This window comes from Peromyscus maniculatus, chromosome 7 (genome assembly GCF_049852395.1).
Source record: "Peromyscus maniculatus bairdii isolate BWxNUB_F1_BW_parent chromosome 7, HU_Pman_BW_mat_3.1, whole genome shotgun sequence".
In the NCBI taxonomy this organism is placed as follows: Eukaryota; Metazoa; Chordata; class Mammalia; order Rodentia; family Cricetidae; genus Peromyscus; species Peromyscus maniculatus.
In genome coordinates this window covers 39,341,570-39,363,122 of record NC_134858.1, presented here as the reverse complement: position 1 = coordinate 39,363,122, position 21,553 = coordinate 39,341,570, and the positions used below count along the sequence as shown (strand labels likewise).

General features: G+C 47.5%; 1 protein-coding gene across 3 annotated transcripts in view; it reads left to right on the top strand.

Moving 5' to 3' along the window:
• The window catches only part of Grik4 (glutamate ionotropic receptor kainate type subunit 4), a 433,513-nt gene that overhangs the window by 392,013 nt on the left and 19,947 nt on the right, over positions 1–21,553 (top strand). For all 3 annotated transcript variants that reach the window (XR_013052718.1, XM_076576064.1, XM_076576063.1), the window contains 4 exons: positions 11,962–12,071; positions 14,872–15,045; positions 18,413–18,578; positions 20,258–20,483. Coding sequence is in view for 2 of the 3 variants with exons in the window: in XM_076576064.1 (XP_076432179.1) it covers positions 11,962–12,071; positions 14,872–15,045; positions 18,413–18,578; positions 20,258–20,483 (676 nt within the window). In the remaining variant the exon portion in view is untranslated. The remainder of the gene's footprint in view (positions 1–11,961; positions 12,072–14,871; positions 15,046–18,412; positions 18,579–20,257; positions 20,484–21,553) is intronic.

Genomic DNA, 21,553 nt, shown 5'->3' with positions numbered 1-21,553 from the left:
TAAGGTTGCACAGTCATATATACGAGTCATGAGAGTTAAAACTTAAGCACATATTTTGAGAGGGATATGTACCAATTGCAAGAATGTGAGTGGGCCTCTTCTAATTAGTTTAATGCTACAAGAGTAAAGACAGGCTTCCTAAAGAAAGAATTCTGCTCCAGATCAGAGCGTAGATCTGCCTAAGATTCTAGTCTGTTGATCTTTTGGACTTACAAACTTCTACAGTTATATAGTTAAATACATGAACCAATAACTTAATATCAGTCTAAATATGATAGATAGGCAGATGAATGGATGGATAGATAGGTAGATAGATTAATCCATAGACAGATTATAATAGATGATAGATAATAGATAAATAGATACATTCATACACACATGCATGATGAGTAGATGATAGATAGATAGATAGATAGATAGATAGATAGATAGATAGATAGATAGATAGATAGTAGCTGAGAGTTCTACATCCAGATCAGCAAGCAGCAGAAAGATAGTGAGACATTGGGCATGGCTTGAGCATTTGAAACCCCAAAGCCCACCCCCAGTGACACATTTCCTCCAACAAGACCACACCTACTCCAAAAAGCCACACCCACTCCAACAAGACCACACCCACTTCAGCAAGGCCACACCTCCTAATCCCTGTCAAGTAGTGCCAAGCATATAGGGGCCATTCATATTCAAACCACCACATAGATATATAGAAAATTGATAGATAGATGATAGGTAGGTAGATAGAAAGACAGATAGATGATTTGATATGATGATATGATATAATATAGCTATAGACATATATAAATAAGGATATACCTATATCTTCCATCATTACTGTTTCTCTGGAGAACCCTGACTCACCAATAGAGTCTCCCAGGCTAGTCCAGAATCCTTCCTCTCTCCAGCCCCACATGTGGGCACCAGCGTGCCACCCAGCTGCTCAGAACGAATTGATATTGGGTCTGAACTCAGGGAAAAATGAGTCCTGGCATGAACAACTTACACTGAGCAGACCTGACAGTTTATGCATTTATTCAACAAATATTTACCAAGTGCATTCTGTGTGTGAGGTGCTATGCTTAGAAAGTACCAGAAACTCAATTGGTGAGAGAACATTCCCGAACTGACTGAAGCAGAGGAGACCTAGTAAGCATGTGTCTGCAGTGAGCACAGCTGCATGAGGACTGTGCGGGCAGAAGCAGCCACCAGAGCTCCTTATAAACCTACGCAGAGAAGCCTTGCCTTCAAAATAATAGGACCAATGTAACAAAATTAAAGTTAAATAATTGGTGTTTACTGATCTGTGAATTTTCTCTGATTGATGGTTATCTTTGAGCAAAAATATGGCTAATCTGTTCTCATTTATAATCTATAAGGATCTAGAATCTCTTCCTATGTTTATAAGGTCACCTGACAAATGAGTAATTGTTACCAAAAGGTGAGCATCTGGTAGCAATCAAATCTTTGTGGGGAGGTAGAAGTAATTAACTCAGTGTAAATGCCTAGTCAAGAGTTGTTTTTATTCATTTATTTATAATACAAAAAGCATTAAATTTGTATGTGTCCATGGACTATCTTGTAATACCTCATTACATGTATACATTGCATAGTGTAATCCCGGTTAAGCATAATTGCAAAAGCCTTCAGAGAGTTGACAAAACGGCTCAGTGAGTATAGTGCTTGGTGTGTCAGCCTAAGGGCCCGAGTTCAGATCCCTCCAAACCCATATATGCAGTGGTGCCATCTGTGGTGGTTAGAATAAGAACGCGCCCCATAGGCTTGTGTATGTGGACACTTAGTCACCAGGGAGTGGGGCGGTTTGAGAAAGATTAGGTGGTGTGTCCTTGCTGAAAGAGTGTGTTACTGGGCTTTGAGGTATAAAAAGCCCACACTAGGCCCAGTGTCTCTCTCTCTGCCTGCTGCCTGTGGATCAGTGTGTAAAACTCTCAGCTACTGCTCCAGCACCATGCCTGTCTGCTTCCCACCATCATGGTAATGGACTAACCCTCTGAGACTGTAATCCAGCCTCCAGTCAAATGCTTTCTTTTGTAAGAATTGCCGTAACCGTGGTGTCTCTTCACAGCAACAGAACAGGGACTAGACAGCATCTTAATCCCAGTGCTGTGGAGGTGGAAACAGGCAGACTACGGGGCACATTGGCCAGCTTGTCTATTTGAAACAATGAACTCCAGGTCCAGTGAGAGACTCTGGCCCCAAAGCAAAGTGATGTGTGATAAAAGGAGGTACCCAATAGCAACACCTGGTCTGCACATGGGCATTTGTGGATGAATACACTCACACATATTACACATACACATTCTCACACACTATACACACATATACACACATTACACACACATACATGTATTACACACACATTCGCATACAAACTACACACATACACATATACACATATACACATTACACACATATATTCACATACATTACACTCATATTTACACATACACAAACACACAAACACATATTACACATTCACACACACTACACTCACACATTCACACACACTACACTCACACATTCACACACACATTACATACACACACTGCACACACATACACACACACACATACACACACAGCCTACAGAATAAGTGGTAGCTAGCATATTTCTGAAGCTTAAAGATGATCAGAAACCATTTGTGAATTTCCAACACTTTTTGGATTGTTTTGAATATAGGTTATTAAATATCAATTATGGGATGTTTTCCTTATTCCTAATATCACAGCGTAATCTGTTTCTGTTCAGCCATCTCTAAGACCAAGATAAGAGGATACCCTGCTAATGGACAAACCAGCTAAGGAGTCTGGCTTTGGCAAGTTTACTGTTGACACACTGAACCCCTTGAAACACTTCCTTCCTAGCACCCGAGGCACCATTGCCCCCCAAAGTTTCTGGTGCCTCTCTATCACCTTGACTAAAACCTCTGTCTACTTCCTCCCCACTCCCCCACCCTTGCATTATACCCTAGATAATGCCGGTCTAACTCTGGACTCCCCCCTGAACTCCAGCAGCATCTATCTCACACATGGCTACCTTTCTTCACCTGGATGGCTAATAGGCAACCCAAACAGCATCACAAACTGTTCAGGACAGTAAGAAGGGGCTTCCTTTCAACAGGATGGATTTCAGGTGGATCTGAGGAAGAACTTCCTGACAGAGAATATTGAGGAAGCTTACCCAGAGGGTCTGTATCTGGAGACTGTATCTGAATAATCTCATTCAGCACACTGGTTCCTCTTCTTCTGTCCCATCTCAGATAGTAGCACCTCCATTCAGTGACCTGAGCTGACTCCTCTCTGCTCACCCTTTAAACAGCTCCCAAACTCCAGTAATCTCCAATTCTTCTGCTTCTCTCTAACCTCAGCTACTGTGTCTTAACTTCTCCTCAGTGGAAAGGTGTCTCTTCTTCTCCTATGGTCCCCAACCAAGGACCACAACCATCATTGGCATTCATTAAGAAACGATGGTAAAAATCATAGACTCAAGCCTGGTTGCCTGCAGCTGATCCAACAGTGATTAGCTACACATCACACGCACCTCGGTGTCTTCACCTGTAGAAATGAGTTGTTGTGCAGATTAAATGAGAACACATGTGCAATGATCTTAGAGCAGTGCCTGCAGCATGTGCAAGGAAGTGTTCACTACTACATGTAGTAAATGCAGGGGAACTGCCCCTTGCTGCATTTCAGCCCTCATACTACAGCCTGAGAGTTACTTGCTTGATTGTTTTCCCTCACACCTCAAATCATTTACCAGCTGTCCAGCCTCCTAACATGGTCTACTATTACAATAGTCTCCTCTCACCTCCTTATCTAGGTTCACACTTATCCTCGACTAAACCACAGAACAAAACCGGCACCACCCTTCTATACCCAGCGCAAATGTCAAGTGGTCTCTGTTGCTGGAGAATTTCTCTCCAGCTCCCGCCACCAAGTCCCACCAGTCCCAAAGTCCACTTATAAAATAAACACACAGACTCTTACATTATTTAAACTGCTTGGCCATTAGCTCAGGCCTATCATTGTCTAGCTCTTACTCTTATATTTAGCTCATTTCTATTAATCTTTACTTTGCCACGTGGCTCGTGACTTACTGGTACTTTACATCTTCCTTGTCCTGACAGCGGCTCCAGGCAGTGCCCCCTCTGCCTTCCTGTTTTCTCTATTCTCCTCTCTGTTAGTCCTGCCTATACTTCCTGCCTGGCCACCCCAGTGTGTGCTAGGGGGGCCCAATATGCCAGACAAAAGAAAGCGGAACCTCCTAGACTTATTTTTATTTCTGTTCTTTAACATCTCAATTGGTCTTAAGAGTAGAAACAAAGTAAAGGCGGATGTTTCAGGCAGCCCAGATACATCATCCATTCAGGCAGAGCAGTACCTGCCATTTGAATTTATTGTTCTCTCCCCGATGTCTACACATCCTGTGTACAACACAGCATCTGTATTAGTTACTTTTCCTCCTGCTGTGTCAGAGTCCCTGACAGAGCAGCTAAGGGGTGGGGAAGGAAGGCTTCTTTGGGCGTATAGTTTGGGAGTGCAACCCATAACAGCAGGGAGAGCCTGACAGGGGAAATGGGAGGTCACTCATCATGTGGCACCCACAATTGGGAAGCAGAGAGAGAGAGACCGGCAGCCTTTCTTTTGTTTTTCCTTCTGTTAGGTCTAAGACTCCAGCCCATGAGCTAGTGCTGCCCACATTCAGGACAGGGCTTCCCCCTCAGCTAAACGTCTCCAGAAATGTCTTCACCGGCATTTGCAGAGGTGTGTCTCCTCAGGGGATTCCAAATCCAGTCCAGTTGCTGATAGAGAGTCATAATCACGGTCGCCATCACTGCATCCACCTGAGAAAGCACCAGGACCCTTCCTTGCCTGGGACCAGATGTGATTCTAAGCCACACACACATGGCTGGGCCCCTAGAATCTGAGGTGGCCTTCAAGACTTATGAGTCCCCTGGCAAATGAACTCATTTCTTTTTAATGAGAAGTTCAATGTTTAGTCTAGCAGCCTATCTCCAAGGGGATTTTGTTTTCAAGAGCTTTAAGGAATTAATCCACACTGTGAGTTCCCAACTATGTGTGAATAGAGGAAAGAAAAGCCCGGGGAAAAAAACCATATTTGACGGAGTATATCTTGTGGTGTTCTGTCTTTTTCCTCCTGCTGCAACAATTTGCCTCATGATGTTTTTGCTTAGACTAATATTAAAGTAAGTTTGTATCCCTCGAGCACTCCCTATCTGTTGTAGCTAGGTATTATTGGAATGTGCCAGAACCTGGGATTCAACATTTGGTCCACTTAACCCCCAAATGGGCAAATCTCATTTAAATAATTTCATGTTGGCATCTTCAGGAAGGTTGGATTGATGTCTAAGATATAGCATGTTGACGCACAGCTCTTGGTTTATGAGACGCTGCCGCACAGGCTCTGGTGGAGAGCAGCCGTACCAAGGAATAGGTGGGATGATCCTTAATGCGTAGAGCAGGAGGCTGAAAGCCTGTATGCCTGGTCATAGTGCTACAGCGGGCACTGGAGCCAGGTTTCTTGTCTCCAGGTTCCAAGTACTTTCTATTACTTGTCTCACGCTATAGTATGTATAGTCCTCCCACTGTCAAGGACATGCATTAGTTAGATGTCTTTCAAGGTCCTTTCCTATCTGAGGACTCAATCTGTGAAATCCGTGATGCCACAGAAGGTCTCCAGCCAGCCTGAGTGCCTGAGACGCCCTAGAAAAGACGACCATTTCCTCTATCCTCCTGTCCTCCACCTTAGATGAACAAGGAGGGAAGCTCCAAGGTCTGTTCTTCTTCTTTCCTTTGCTCTTAGTTAGAGTCTTTTCTCTCAAAAAAAAATGAGAGAGAGAGAGAGAGAGAGAGAGAGAGAGAGAGAGAGAGAGAGAGAAGTAATCAGATTTGTGGTGGTTTGAATGAGAATGGCTGATATGTTTGAATGATTGGGTCCTCAGTTAGTAGAACTGTTTGGGAAGGATTAGGGGTTACGACCTTGTTGGAGGAGATCTGTCAAGGGAGGTTGGTCTGAGGTTTCAAAAGCCCAGAACAGGCATTGTCTCTATCTCTGTCTCTCTCTGTGTGTCTCTGTCTCTGTCTCTGTCTCTCTGTGTGTGTGTGTGTGTGTGTGTGTGTGTGTGTGTGTGTGTGTGTGTGTCTGTCTCTCTCTCTCTTCCTGCTATTTGTAGATCAGGATACAAAGCTCTTAGCTACTGTTCCAGCACCATGGCTTACTGCATGCCGCCATGCTCCCCAACATGATGATCATGGACTAACCCTCTGAAGCTGTATTCAAGCCTCCAACTAAATGCTTTCTTTTACAAGAGTTACCTTGGTCGTGGTATCTCTTCACAGCAACAGAACAGTAACTAAGACAGGCAGTGATTAAAAAGTGAGAGAGAAACGAATGCCAACAGCAAGTTAATGCCTGGCATTTGCTGGGTGCATTATCTGTTTTCCAGGATGATCCATTTCATCTCAGAAAGGCTCTCTAGGAACATGGGAAACAGTGCTAAGCCAGCCAGTGAGTCACTTGTAGCTTAATATTCTGTTCTCTGGAGGTCAAAAATGAATCATGTCCAAGTCTCCCTAAAGGTGAATAATTTGAGAGCATAACCCATCAATAGAAATATGGACTCCTGAAGAGATAGGCATCTTAATTGGCTGTATACTGAGTACATCTCCCTCAAGCAGCTCAGGCTGTCATATCGGTATTGTTTTACTAGTGGTCATGTTCACCCTTCATGTGGATCATGGTGTGGATTTGCTTTTATGGAAGGGAAAAAAAAGATACCCAGAGATGGTGAGTGGTTGCCTAGGACTGACCACTCAGTGAGTTGAGGTTAATGCTAAGATGGGAACTTGGGTGTCCCCAAGCCCGATCTCCAAGCAGTGAAGTAAGAATAGAGACATGCTAGAGTGTGAGATACTTCAGCAACCAACTATCTAGGTGTTTTGTATGGAGTGGGGGTGCTGCTTACTTACCTTATCCTCCTGGGCTCAAAGGTGGAGTGTACACTAAGCCTCACTATACAAGACACATGCTGCAGATTAACCACATGAGCTTTTACAATCATATGTAACTTCCTCTGCCTCCCCCAGGCTGAGTAACAAACAAACAACTTCCTTCCCTTTTCAACCCTAGAAGATGCTTTACTGACCACTGACCATTCCTGGCAGTTGACTGTCTAACAAGAAACTTCTCTGTAAACTGCCATGTAGTTCCATAGACACTCAAAAGCACATGGGGACATGATAATCCTTTGCCGGTGACGTGTTGGAGAGATGGGACACAGGGAAGGAGGAGCGTTGATGTCACTAGTGTGATGTGTAAGGAAATGGCGGTGAGGCACACTGCCCTTCCACAGATCCAAGAGCAGCTGCCACATGCCTGCTCCGTTCCTTAGGACACTTCCTTGGGAAAGCTGAGGTAGAACAGAGTTCTCAGGATGGGAACCAGAGGCAGGCATAGTGACGCGTGGCTGGAATCCCAGCACTCAAGAGGCAGAGACAAGAGGATCATAAGTTTGAAGTCAGCCTGAGCTACACCGTGAGTTCAGGTCCAGCCTCGGCTACATGTCTCAGCAAAACAAAGCAAGCACCACAACAAGTAGAACCACTGGTGTCGAAGATGTGTCCTCTCAGGAGGAAGGCTGGGTCGTCCTCTCAGGAGGAAGGCTGGGTCGCTCTCGCAGCTGCTTCCCTGCAGAGCCCTTCTGATTCACGTGCTAGAACCCACAGGACCTTGGAGGATTAGGGAAAGGGGCTGAGGCCAGATGGCCTTCTCCCTCAAACGTCTTCATCCTGTGTCATCATAGGACAGAAAGTAGTATTTCTGGCCCACTGGGAAGAGGGAAAGGTATCAGTGTAAAAGGAAGTCCCCTCTTCTGTCATACACCATCTTTCCTTTCATTCCATTTGATAGAGAAAAGTGTGGGACACACACACACACACACATACACACACAGCTTACCATATCTTTAGTCCTCAAGTCAACCCTACAAAGTCAAATTAATTGTTACTCCCAAGTTACCAGGAGTAAGCAGAAACCCAGAGGTTTAGTAGTTTGCCCAACATTGTTGAGCTTGTAACTAGCTAGAACACCAGTATAAACCCTGGTGGTCTGGCTCCAGAGTTGGCATTTTCATTTACCTCTCATCCCGCATTATCAGGCTCTGGTGTCCTCCTGCATTTGGCTCCAGACTTTGGGAAGGAGAGAGCTTTCTTTCTATAATGTCACTTTCCAACACATAGACATCTTAGTGAACTAACAGTTGTTTCAAAATAAAAGGAAGTATTGACATAGTCACATGGGAAGATCCATTTCCACGATGCGATTCAAACAACCTCCACAAACCAGGACCGTGGGCTAGTTGATGACCAATCCTTTAGGGCGCTCTCATCACCAGAGAGCACCAAAGATGCAAACTCCAGTGGGGTCTGATTGAAGCGCATCCAAAAGCCAAAGCAACTGCTTCTAATTTTCAATCCCATCAGTGGGACTTGGCCTGTCCTTGACCTCTGAGGCACAGATCTATGGCTACGGCTATGTAGAGAGATAGATATGTAAAGCACCACTTATCTACATCCAGAATGGTTGCATTCACCAAAAGGAACTGACCTCACTTGCAGTCAGCAGTTATATTGATTGTATAAATCAATACAAATGCCTATAAAACAACAGAGTCACAATAAATGATGATGAGGGTAGATAAATAACATTTATGAGTATTTTAAATGGGTAGGATTGAGTAAATCGGGATTCTCTTGGCATTGGGTAGAAGGCCTGGGATTAATTAGGGAGTTTATTGGAGCGAGTTGCAAAAATTAAAGAGTTGAACAAGACTTGGTACAGCTGCCATGAGAATGGAGTAGTACAGCATGCCGGTGGCACAGCTTGATGAGTGAGTACCAGGGAAATTGAAGCCATCACCAGTGATTTGAGTAAGGCATTTAGCTTCCCTGGGTCTCCGTTCTTCCATCTGTCAGCATGGAACATTGGAGATTGAAATCAAGAGAACACAGTGAAGTCCCGAGTCTTTCGGAAGGAGAGCTGTCACCATCACCCATCCTTTGGGTTCAGAAAAAGCTGATATTCAGAAGAAATGCCTATGGCCTGTGACCATGATTTATTTGCTCCAAGTCCCGGGCACTAGGGTGTTCCTTTGGAAGAAAGCAAAAAGTGGTTGGGAAAGTGGTTGGAATTTTGCAAGGAACATACCTCTTCTGCTGTCATTTCAACAGTGTGGCTCAGGCTAAACCCAGACCCAGACCTCAAATGAGTGCCCAGGCCCTGCTCTTCTGGCTGGTGTCAGTCAATCATTGGTGGAATCGGGCATTGTCCTGCCACTGTGACTGATAGCTTTCTAGTGAGGCCATCTTGTTTGTTTGTGGAATGTCCTACGTCTTATAACCCAAGTCTCTGGGAGTTTTTCTCATGGCTGTGCATCATTTCTTATTGCCCCTAACCGAATATGGCAGCTTTAAATAGTGCTACTGTCTTCCTCGGGTTCACTCCTTGTGATAGAATCAGGTATAGATTTCTAGCATGGGGCATCTAATGGGGCTTCAGATTCAGAAAGCAGCAATAAAAGATTTTTTTTTCCTCCTCTCCTGGCTGTCTCTCTGTTGAAAGACACAGAGTGAAACAGTCCTGACGTGTCACATAGAATTCACATACTTTTATCCAGAGGCAGCCTGGCATCAAGAGGGACCCTGAGAGCAGACCAAGCTAGCGATTGCTGCAGTAGAAGTAGAGGTGAGCTGGTCCCTTTGGAGCCCTTCATCATCTCCGTGGCTTCTTCACGCTCTGTGTCTTTCTGCATCTGCCACTGGCTGCTCAGAAGACAGTCGCTGGAATAAGCAGCCAGGGACCCAGATTCTGCTGCCCCTGAACCCCTTGTTTCTTATTAGAGGATTTATGTAATGATGAGACCAAACACACTCACATGGTCTGGTCTCTATCCTGCCCTCCTCCCTCCAGCTCCCTTCCCTCAGTTACTGGCCATTGCCCCGATACAGGCTCATTGTCCCAATCAGCCTGATCAAGTATTCTGTGTGCTAGCAGGTGGTGAGCCATTGGCATCCTCTTTGTGACGTAGTCCCCCAGCGGAAAGTAAAATTCTCCCCTGGGGGAATTGAGGATGTCCCTCCTGGCTATCTGAGAGGGAATGAGAAGCCACCCCGAAAAGCTGATGTCACCAGGGAATAGGGCTATGCAGGCACCATGGGATCACTCAGAACTGCCTCTCTTGCTGCCACACAGAAGGCTGTGGGGGCAGACACTGTTACTGGGAGCTGCTTAGCTTCCTGTGACTAGTGCCGACTCAGAGACCTGGTTGAGTTTAGCCAGTATTGACACAGGTATTTTTCATTTGTTTTCCTGGGGCCCCCAAGTAACTATGATATACCTGGATGCTGGGCACAGATAATAGGTGGTATTATGACTGATCGACTCTTAAGTGTGAAAGCAGAACTCTTCATAGAACGGCTGAAGGTAATACTGACTTCTACTTCCATCCCCAGACTTCCTGGATTCCCGAGATCAGACAATCACAGCATTTCTATTTTGAATGGCCCCTAGACAGCATCTGGCCCAGCGGTTTCGTAGTAAATGGAAGAAGCAGAGCTGACACGGGAATGGGGTTGGAAAGGGCACACTCCATCTGCAGCAGCAGCCGCTGCTCAGCTCCCGTGCCGTCAGATCATCTAGACCAGTGGTTCGCAACCTTCCTAAGGCTGAGACCCTTTAATACAGCTCCTCATGTCGCAGTGAACCTCAACCTTACAATTATTTCATTGCTGCTTCATAACTGTAATTTTGCTACTGTTATGACTCGTAAATATCTGTATTTCCCGATGATTTTAGGTGACCCCTATGAAAGGGCCGGTCAACCCTGGAAGGGGTTGCAACCCACAAGATGAGAACCACTGATCTAGGGTGTTTATTTCCTTTAGAAAGCTAGGAACATTAGGGGTGTGTGTGTGTGTGTGTGTGTGTGTGTGTGTGTGTGTGTGTGTGTGTGTGTGTGTGTATGTGTGTATGTGTGAGCTCTGCTCATGCTTTAATGCTGACAACTAGTATAAAATGAAACCCGTAGGATAATGAAGCAAGCCTGTGGCTTCATGTGGTTCATGGGCCTTTGGAGAGCGGGTCTGATCTGGCCCAGCTCTAGCTGAGGCCAGACAGGATTGGGGACTTGCCCAGGACCACGGAGCTGAACATGTAGCAGACACCGTGACACTGTCTTTCATGTTCTATTCTGCTTTCTTGTGAGACATGGTGGGAACTTGGCATCGGTTAGCCTTCCTGGATCCAACCTCTGGAGTAGTGTATCATGGTGTAAGGGGACATGACAGTGACTTTGAGTTAGAAGACGCATCTCTAAGCCTTCCACTTACCGCTGTATGACTTGGGGTGCATGCATCCCTTGGACTTTGATTTCTTCACTCGTTAAATGAACCCACGGGACTGTGTTAAAATTTACACACGTGTTCCCACTGTCCGTGAGAACACTGTACAGAGTAAAAAGGCAAGGACGCCTGCTGCATTCGCAGGCTCGGGAGAAAGATGCAGACGTTAAAGTGGGGTGCTCAGGGAAGACCCTGGCACAGCAGCAACAACTCAGAGGTTCTCCTCAGCTCATCCGCACCACCCCGAGAATGCTTGGCAGTGCGTCAGAGGCGTCAAGGGCTGGCAGATTTGCTCAGTACAGCAGCCCCCTCATCCCAGGAAGAGACATGCCCTCACTGCTATTTAGTTTCATCTGAGAGACCCAGTGTTCGAGGACAGTCCCTGCTCCACTATCCTCCCTGGTGTCAGAATCACCCAGAGCCCGGAAACCAAAGAGTGTTGGCCTAAACCGGTGCTCATGCCCTGCCCTGTCCAAAGCCGTTTTGACTGACTGTGTATAGTGAAACTTATTTTCATCTCCATTTTCAGGGACGCAGACCGGGCTATTTCTCCTTTCTGGACCCCTTTTCTCCAGGAGTATGGCTCTTCATGCTTCTAGCTTATCTGGCCGTCAGCTGTGTCCTCTTCCTGGTGGCTCGGTACTCTTCCCTTCCCTTCCCTTCCCTGTCCTCACACCGCCACCTCGTGTCCTCTCTGGGAACTGCATGGGGCGGGGGTGGGAGGAGGAGAGGATGGTTTAGAAGACCTTGGTGCCAAATAGAGCTGAGAGAGGGACCGGGGGCCTGAAATGCTCTCTGCCCAGCTGTCAACCTCACACTACCCATCCATCTGTCCATGCATGTGTTTCCTACCATGTGCAGTGCAGACAGGTTTGCTCGTCTGGATTTGCTTCTGTATTCTGGCCTCCTGCATCCTCCTAGCCAACCCCCCAACTTGGGTAGGCGACTTAGGAAAGAGAGGGGAGGGAGGGGGTAACAGGAAGATGACTCTAATTAAGCACGGGGCATTTGGCTACTGTGGCATCTGTCTTTGCCAGAATCTGCCATAAAGTGCTGAAAGACAAGAAATGGAGCCTGCAAATCCAGACAGAGAGGGTGAGGAAGGGGGGGGGGGGTAACCAGAGGCCACAGTGACACAGGCCAAGGAGAACGCCGCCTCTGCAGAGGCTGGCTCTGCCTCTGAAAACACATCTGTCTCCTTGAACAAGAACCACAGAGGGTAGCAGGCAACGAGAGGGAGCATTTGTGTGTGTGTTAGATTGGGAGAAATGGTCAGGATCGGGGCTAGAGAGCCTAGCTTTCCCTTGTCCCCAGAAGTCAGGCACTGTTTCTGGCCGTATCGAAGAACTCCAGGGTCTCCCCAGGCTGAAAATCCCCAAGAATGTACATAGAGGGAGTTGTTTGCCCCTGAGCTAAGGGTAGCCTGGGCTTCAGGACAGTTCACCTTCTACCCACTCAAATCCCTACCTCAACCCTCAACCCTCAGCTCACCATAGCTGACTCTTGTGTGGGGCCAGAGAATAGCTCAGACTGAGCTAGAAACCTGACAGAGACGTTGTTGCATGTGACTTCTCTTTGTCTCCGGGCCACAGCACTGGGGCCAGATGATCCTCTGGCCCGTGCTCTGTCACTGTGAGGGGGGACTTCCCAAGGCTGGGTCCCTCCTATGCACTGGGGAGCCCATGCTCTTTCCACTTAGGGGAGGCAACGGGAATGTACTGAGCCCTTGCAGGTCCCCCGTGTGCCTCGTCTCATAGTGACCAAAGCCCAAACCAAGAAACTCACCCAGGACCCACAAGATCCAGCCCAACAACAGCAAATGGCCTTTGTAACCACCTAGTCGTCTTCAAAGGCACTCGAGTTTGCTCCTCGTAGGCCGCCCACCCCTCCTGGCCCCATCGGCGGCCCCGCCACTGTGAAGTATCTGTTGTCAGTGACAGCTGGCGAGGCGCGGGAGCTCGCACGCTGTCTGACACGTCCGCTCTCCACTTCACAGTGCTGTCTGCTGCTGGGTTTAGGGAGCTGTCTGTGAGATCCAGGCTCTGTGGCTGGCTCCCACGGTTCTCTTTGGCCCCCCGTGGCTGAGCCTGTATGCGTGGACAGTTGGTTCTGGTGGAGCCCGGCACAGCTCTCAAGTCACCTCTAAGGCACCGGAAAGGGTCTTAGGGCTTCGTTACGGTTCATGTTTTGTCCTCACAAGCCTGACTCACCTAAAGCTGCCCTGATGAGCTCTGCACCCTCCTCTGTGGTCACCACACCCACGCACCATCCCAAATCTGGCATTAGCAAAAAACGACAACATGAGAAAATGTTAGTCCATCGTAGAAGGAGGCAGAGGCAGATGGACTGCCATGAGCTGGAGGCTAACCTGGGCTATATAGTGAGTTCCAGGCCAGCCTGGGCTAGAGTGAGAACCCGTTTCAAAGAATGAAAATAGAAAAAGTATTAAAGGGCTAATCGTGAGACTGTATATTTGTGTGCTATGCAAATCTGGGCTATTCTGCTCTAAGGCAGTGGTTTGCACATGGGTTCCACGGAGTGCAAAGGCTCCTGGGAGCTGTCAGACACACGTGGGCATTGAGAACTCTAAAGCCCCAAAGCCTCTTCATTCAGACAGGTTGTACTTCCTTTCTCTCGTATGTTGTACTTCTGGGTGAGATTTCAGAACAGGAAAACGAAACTGCAGGCAGTCATCCCCAAGCCAGCTCATCATCAGAGCTACCTCACAGCAGGGGGGGTGCTAATATTTCAATCTCCTGATCCTTGTACCTCTGCATCTCTAAGGCTGGGATCTAGGAAACTTCCTCTGCGAAGCAGGAGTCAGTGACTCTCACTGTGGATGCTGAACTGGTGCCATGCACATCACTCAGGACCTTACAGGGTCTTCGCCCTCATACAATTCACAGGCTTATTGGGCAGGGCCTTTAAAAAAAACAAACACAAACAAACAAACAAACAAACAAAAAACTAAGCCTTCCTGGCAATTCTGATGTAGCCCAAGGTTTGAGAATTATATAACTAGGTAGGGTAAGGGATTTTTAAATCATAGCCCTATGGGACATTGAGGTCTTTCCCTGGTCTCCTCAGGAATTCACCATGAAAGAGCAAGGACCCTTCCAGGGTACCTACCCTGATGCTCCCAACTATCTGTCAAAGGCACCACTTTGAGTCATTTTGAATACTGGAGTTGGGCATCTGAGTTTACTTAGGGGAGAAAAGTATTTATTTGAACGATTGAATGAAGAGTTGGAGAAGCACCAACCTGGTCCAGCCTCCCCCACCCCCCTTCCACAGGAGAAAGAAATCCAAGAATCCAAGTACAGCGAAGGGAAGTAGCTGACCCCATCATACAGGTGCAGCCAGGAGTATGACCTGTGCCCCTCCCCAGCAGCCCACGTCTACCCTCCTCACCAATGGAATGTGGTCTTCTCTCCTGCAGGTTAACTCCCTATGAGTGGTACAGCCCACATCCTTGTGCGCAGGGCCGGTGTAACCTCCTGGTCAACCAGTACTCCCTAGGCAACAGCCTCTGGTTTCCGGTCGGAGGCTTCATGCAGCAAGGCTCTACCATCGCCCCTCGCGCCTTGTCGACCCGCTGTGTCAGTGGCGTCTGGTAAGCCCCCCCCCCCCGCCCCCCCCCGGCAGACCCAGGGCTAGGGGACTCGACTGAAATAGAGGCTAGAGATGGGTTCCAAACAGACCCACCCTTTCTGATGGCAAGGGGAGCAACCAGGAAGATCTGCCTTGCCAGACAGACCCTAGCAAGGATCCAGGTGGTGGGCAATGTGATGCAGGAGGGAGGGGACAAGGTGATGAAGCCCAGTACTATTTACTCTCTCCTAGCACTTAGCCCTGCTTCTGGGGTCTGGGTACAGAGAAGAGCCAAGACTGAGAAGGAAAAAGAACAAAGGAAATAGCTTTGATGGTCCCTAGCAAAAAAAAGAAAGAAAAAAAAAGGCCTTTTGACCTGAAAAATGACTGAGATTGAGTAGCTGGGCCAAGAGAAAGCATATGCAGATTTATGCAAATAGGACCCTGCAGGAAAAGTCCCTGAAGAAGATGGTCCCTTCTCTGTTCGTTCTCAGGCTCTGTACTTGTTCCTGACTCTGCTGGGTTGGCCTGTCTCTCTCAAGAGATATGGGCAAACTCTTAGATTCTCAGAAGGGCAAATGATTGAACCTTAGGAAAGCTCTTTGAAAACCTGCAGCATCTATATACAAACCAGTCGTTTGTATTAGACTCTTGTGGGGGAAATGAAGAACGTATGCAGCCGAATGAGGCAAATTTGCAAGATACAAGTATCGGGTCCTCTCTCGGCAAGCTGTAATAGGTTTGACAGCCGCAGCTTCTGGAACCTCCAGCCTGGGTCCCCCGCCTCCTCCTCAACCTGTTTAAGCCAGAGGGAAAGGAGATGAGGTATTCCCACCATTGATTACTGGTACCTGAGTCACACAGTTGGTCTAGATGTGGGGACCAGAGTTGCTTCTAGAGCTGGGGCTGGTAGCTGGGACAAGGACACCCTTTTCTACCTAGAATTTTTGCTGCCCCTAATTAATACTAAATAAGGCTGGATTTAAGCCACTTGGGTAAGACGCTTGCCTGTTCCCAGGTATTGCAGAAAAGTCACTGAGTAGATCAACAGGCAGAATTGGGCTTAGTGTCTCCAAGGAGAGGAGATTGTCTCAGCAGAGGCAGTCACAGAACTCCCTTGAAGTCTAGAGAACCTTGGAAGAGGAATACCCGAGGGGGTTCATTTCATTTCCATGGATTTTTCCTTCCAAAGGGTGGTCTTTGCCACCGTGTGTCTGGGCCATTGTTTTTTGCCTTTTTCATCTACTGTTGGCTTCCCTACGGTACCCAAGGAAAGCCTTCCTCCAGAGAGTTTTAGAAGCCCACAGCCTACAGGGTGTTGTTCTAAATAGCAAGCCCCAGATGACTAAGTCACAGTGTTCCAAGGCATGCTGGGAAGGGAACTCAGCCACAAAGAGGAACTGCCATGAAAGACTCTTACTAGCCCATTGTCCATCCTTATCAGCATGTCTCTCTGCCCCTTGAGTTCTTAGATATTAAAAGCAAGGTTTAGTTAGTCCCCTGGGAGAGTGGGAGACTGGAAGACAGGACCACCGTGATCTGCTTTGGCCTCCCAGCCAGAGCAAGTGACAGAACATGTCACATCGCTCAGAAGAGTGCCAGCTTTACAATGGCTAACGCCCTTTGATACAAGGGCACAGACCCATCAACTCCTTGAGATAGCTCGGCCTGCACTGGGTTACTTGAGCTTACTGACTCCTTGCCCTCATGACCATGGCCCTAAATAGCCACATGCCACCCAGGAAAGAACAGGCACCAGAGTGTGGCTATGAGCCAGAGAGAAGCTCCCAGACAACTCTGAGGCCATGTCTACATTCAGGGAACATTAACCCTGCTTCTCATCAGGCTGCTGCCAAACTCGGGCTTGCCCCTAGGGATGGTCACAGGAAAACGGTCTCCAACAGTGTAAAGAGCTAAAGGAGGGTGCAGAGAGTGTGTCCTGAACTGGGAGGGAAGCCTGTCACTTAGAGGTCACTACTTGAGAAAGCAGCAGGGAGGTGGCCAGATGATTTTTATCCCCTAGCCAGTCTGGAGGCCTCTCCACATTTCTCTAAGTTTTGTATTCATCTAGTTATTCCTAGACTGCTGATCACAGATGACATAGTACCTCATTTACAGCAGGTGTCGTTATCCCCATTCATTAGATAAAGAAGCCCAGAAAAGACCAGGGCTTTCCTTGATATCTCCTTGGTGGATTGTGACCATAATAATAACAACAAACAAACAAACAGTCCACCTCCCTGGTGGTCAAGCATATAAAAGTCCATTGAGTTGGTGGATGGTCCTATTGAGTGTCTCTAGGAAGGCATCCGGCTGGAGTTCTTGGTAACCTTACAAAGGGGACAATGGAATTTCTTGGTCTCAGACATCTACCTGGCAGCTACCAGCTGCTGCTGAGTCCCATGACCAATGCAGTGAATTAGCATCACAGGGTCTGCACACAGGGTAAAGCCTTGTGAGTTCAGACGCCACAGGCTTGGAGTTGTTGATTCTCCACCCGATCTGTGCTGGGCTCTGTGACTGAGCCCCTTAACACACAAGGCAGTAATGGTGTAGACACCGCCTAATGAGCACATGGGAAACTCTTGCTGAACCTACCAGAGTGAATGCACTTGCTATCTGGCGTAGAAGCTGCCCACACTGCAGAATTATTCAAATTTCAAATGAATTTTCGCGACTCAATAGAACACTCTTTCAAGTCTGAAGCAGCTTGCCCTTTGTCAGGGTGTTTTCCAATTTCAACTTTCAGCAGTCCAAAGACGCTTTCCACAAGGTCCTCTTCACTAAAGACTTTCTGCTGTTATGGTTGGAGAGCTGGCTCTGTGTGACTATGTCGGTATTTATCAAGCTACTTCCCAGAGCCTCTCTTTGCTTTCCTGCACCAGTTGGAGAGAGTGGGGTTGCCTTCCTGAGTTAGAGGGATTAGCTGAGGTAGTGGATGTCTCTCATGTTAGGTACTCTGCACAGGGCGAAAGGCAGCTGGAGACTGTCTTGAGCATGAGGGGCGGGGGTGGGGGATGGGGTGGGGCTGACCCTGCTCCAGCTCTGCACAGAGCCCTTCCCTCGTTCACTGGCTCAGCTCCTGGAGTCCCCAGACTCTGGTGTGCATGGACTATCCATCTTTTGAATAACAACAAGAAATTACCTTTCAGAAACAAGGGGGGCGGGGACCACAACCAGTTGTCATCTCCTAGGCAACACTCACAAACTCTGTTCGTATCTCCTGACATCATGTGTCCCGCATCCATTCCCTCCCCACATGGAGCCGAGATCTCTTTCAAAGAGAGACACTTGCTTTCTCCCCCAGGTCGTAGACTGATTGGGCTCAGGGGCCCAAGGCTCCTGGGAGTGCCCTGGCAATGATGCCTTCCTGGTCTCTTCCTGCATAGGTGGGCATTCACACTGATCATCATTTCATCCTACACGGCCAACCTGGCGGCCTTCCTGACGGTGCAGCGCATGGAAGTACCTATTGAATCAGTGGATGACCTGGCTGATCAGACCGCCATTGAGTACGGCACCATTCATGGAGGCTCCAGCATGACTTTCTTCCAAGTAAACACTGTGGGACTGCTCACCAACGTGGGGACAGGGCGGAGCAGGGCGGGGGGAGGGGGGGACGGGCAGAAGGAAGTGGAGTGACGGGAGCACTACAGATCACAGTGTCTCTGCTCATCTCATCCTCTCTTTTGAACATCTACCTTAGAGGTCTTCATGGGGCTCAGTTTTCTCCTGTTCCACAAAATTTCCCCCAGAATGAGGTCCCAGGAGGATTTTGTATGAATATCAACCTATCCCAAATTGTTGTGCCTGAGCAGCTGTTAGTACTTGAAATGATTTTAGAATGAATGTGATGGAACCTTCTAAATTTATAATAGTCTCGTGTTTGTTTTATTGCATTATAGGCTGTGAATCCAACTTGTAGTCTTGTTTACATTACTGCATAGGATGGAGCTGATATGCCCATTTAAATTTTAAAAAGTGAGTTAGATTTTATAGTTGGTACTTAGACAAAGCAAGATTAAAATAACATGGGGCTGGGGTGACTTCCTTTGCAAGCATGAAAACTTGGGTTTGGATCCCTACCATCCACCTAAAAAGCTGGGTATGGCTATGACACCTGTAACCCAGTGCTAAGGATGGGGTACAGGTAGAGATAAACAGTAGCCAGAGCTTACTAGCCTGGAGTATAGCCCATCAGTGAGACCCAGACCCATCAAAGAGACCCCTGCCTCAAAAACACATGGTGGAGAGTAGTGAAGGAAGACATCTCAAATCCACCTGTACACATACATATGTACAAACATAAACACAGACATATGCACATCCTCACACTAATGAAAATAATGTGCATGTGAATACTAAATGAAGATGGCCTGGAGTCATTTCTCGTAGACTGATGCGTTTTCAGGTGCAGGCACTCTTGGGTTCTTTGGGATATTGCCTTGTAAGTCTCAAGAGAAGACTCTGCCACAGTATAGTGTTCACTGACAGCCAAGTTGATTGATCACCAAGGCTGACAGAGGCAGGCCGCACAGAATAGCAGTTTTCATATGCTTCGAGAGCTCCAGGGAAGCAAATTTCCCCTGGGGCTCACAGGTGTCTAACCAACCTAACGTCCAAAAAGCTGGTTTTCACATGAGATAAGCCCAAGACCTTCGGTCCGTTTTCAATAGGCATCTCGGAGTCTGTTGGCATGGGGACAGGGGAAGGCTTTGTACAAATAGAGTTTGGATCGACCCCCAGAATTCTGTCTTGTTATTATTTGTAAAACAGAAGCCAGCCCTGGGTTGTGCAGTTGATACATTGGCTTAGGATGGGTAGAAATAGCTGTACTGCTTCTTCAGGGGTGTCTCTTTATTAGTCTTGAATGAACCTGAGTACACTGCCTCTAACTGAGGGACAGTGAAGGGACATGACCAGAATTTCAATTCTGCCAGTATGAGGAAGTTGGTGCTGGAGGAACCCTGGAGGCAGATGAGACAAAGCCAGTGATCAACCCAGTACACAGCACTCACAGGACCTCAGGTCCCTTCCTCACCTCCTATTAAAGACCCTGGTCCCTCCTCCACGATGCAAAGGCAGTGACCCTCTTGAGTTGAGGCAGTAGGGAGGGAGGGTGCTCGGCTGAGGTGTGGGGCACAGCAGCAGCAGAAGGCTTTAATTCCCTCCCTCTGTAAGCCAACATTTCCCTTCTCATTTCCCAACCCGGCTTCTTTCTGATATTTCCCCAGAATTCCCGCTACCAGACCTACCAACGCATGTGGAATTACATGTATTCCAAGCAGCCGAGCGTGTTTGTGAAGAGCACGGAGGAGGGGATTGCCAGGGTGTTGAATTCCAACTACGCCTTCCTGCTGGAGTCCACCATGAATGAGTACTATCGGCAGCGAAACTGCAACCTCACTCAGATTGGGGGCCTGCTGGACACCAAGGGCTATGGGATTGGCATGCCAGTCGGTATGCAGGAGAGGAACAGCCTTTGGGTATAGCTTTCTCCAGGCAGGGTCAGGGTAGCCCAAACCACTGAATGTAGGCTGGAATCCATTAACCCCTGTTTCTAGAACCAACAGGGCTGAGAGTGACTTTAGGTAGGCTTTCTTATGGTTTTAAAAAAACAATCAAATATGTGTGCTTCTAAGCAGGTGTGTGTGTGTGTGTGTGTGTGTGTGTGTGTGTGTGTGTGTGTGTGTGTGTGTGTACATGAACACATGTGGAGGCCAGAGGTTGGCAATGGATGTCTTCCTCAATTACTCTCCATCTTAGTTTTTGGAACGGGATCTCTCACTGAATCTGATGCTCACTGTTTTGGCTAGTCTAATCCCAGCAATCCCCCTGTCTCTGCCTCCTCATTACCAGGAATGCAGGAGTGCACCACCACGCCTTGCTTTTTACCTGGGTGCTGAAGATCTGAATTCAGGTCCTCATGATTGTACAAGTCCTTTACTGACTCCACCATCTCTCCAGCTCCCTAGTCAGTAATTAAAGAACTAATTGACTGGCTGTTTCATCCACTCACCATTCAAGGATAATTCTAATCATTGAAGAGTATTGACGTCCTAGCAGAGACTTTAGGCCTTGTTCTTGTCTCTTGGTTTTTGGCACCTTGGCCATTTCTCTGGTGATGAATGTCTGGACTAACAGTGGGAAGAAGGACGAGGTAGAATCATGGAGATGAACACATCTTGCTCTTTGTAGTTTATTGACAAGATTACACATGGTGGCTTTCAAATTCTATGTAGATTTCACTGCTCTGTCGACTCCTACTTGATATGGGTCATAGAGAATGGGCACTGGTGTACAATACATTTATTGGGTGCCATCTGGTTTTGTTATAGGAGAATAAGTTGTTTGGCTTCTAAAATGGTGCCACAGCTGTGCTTTTTAAAGGACATTCACTTTGCTGATGGCTCCACTACCAGAAAATAAGGAGCTGTGTTTAGCTGTTGTGATTGTGAGGAACCTAAACACGTCCTCTGGGTGATTTGATCTGGGCCGCTGTGTCGAGCTGTCCTGGTGTAAGGGTGTTC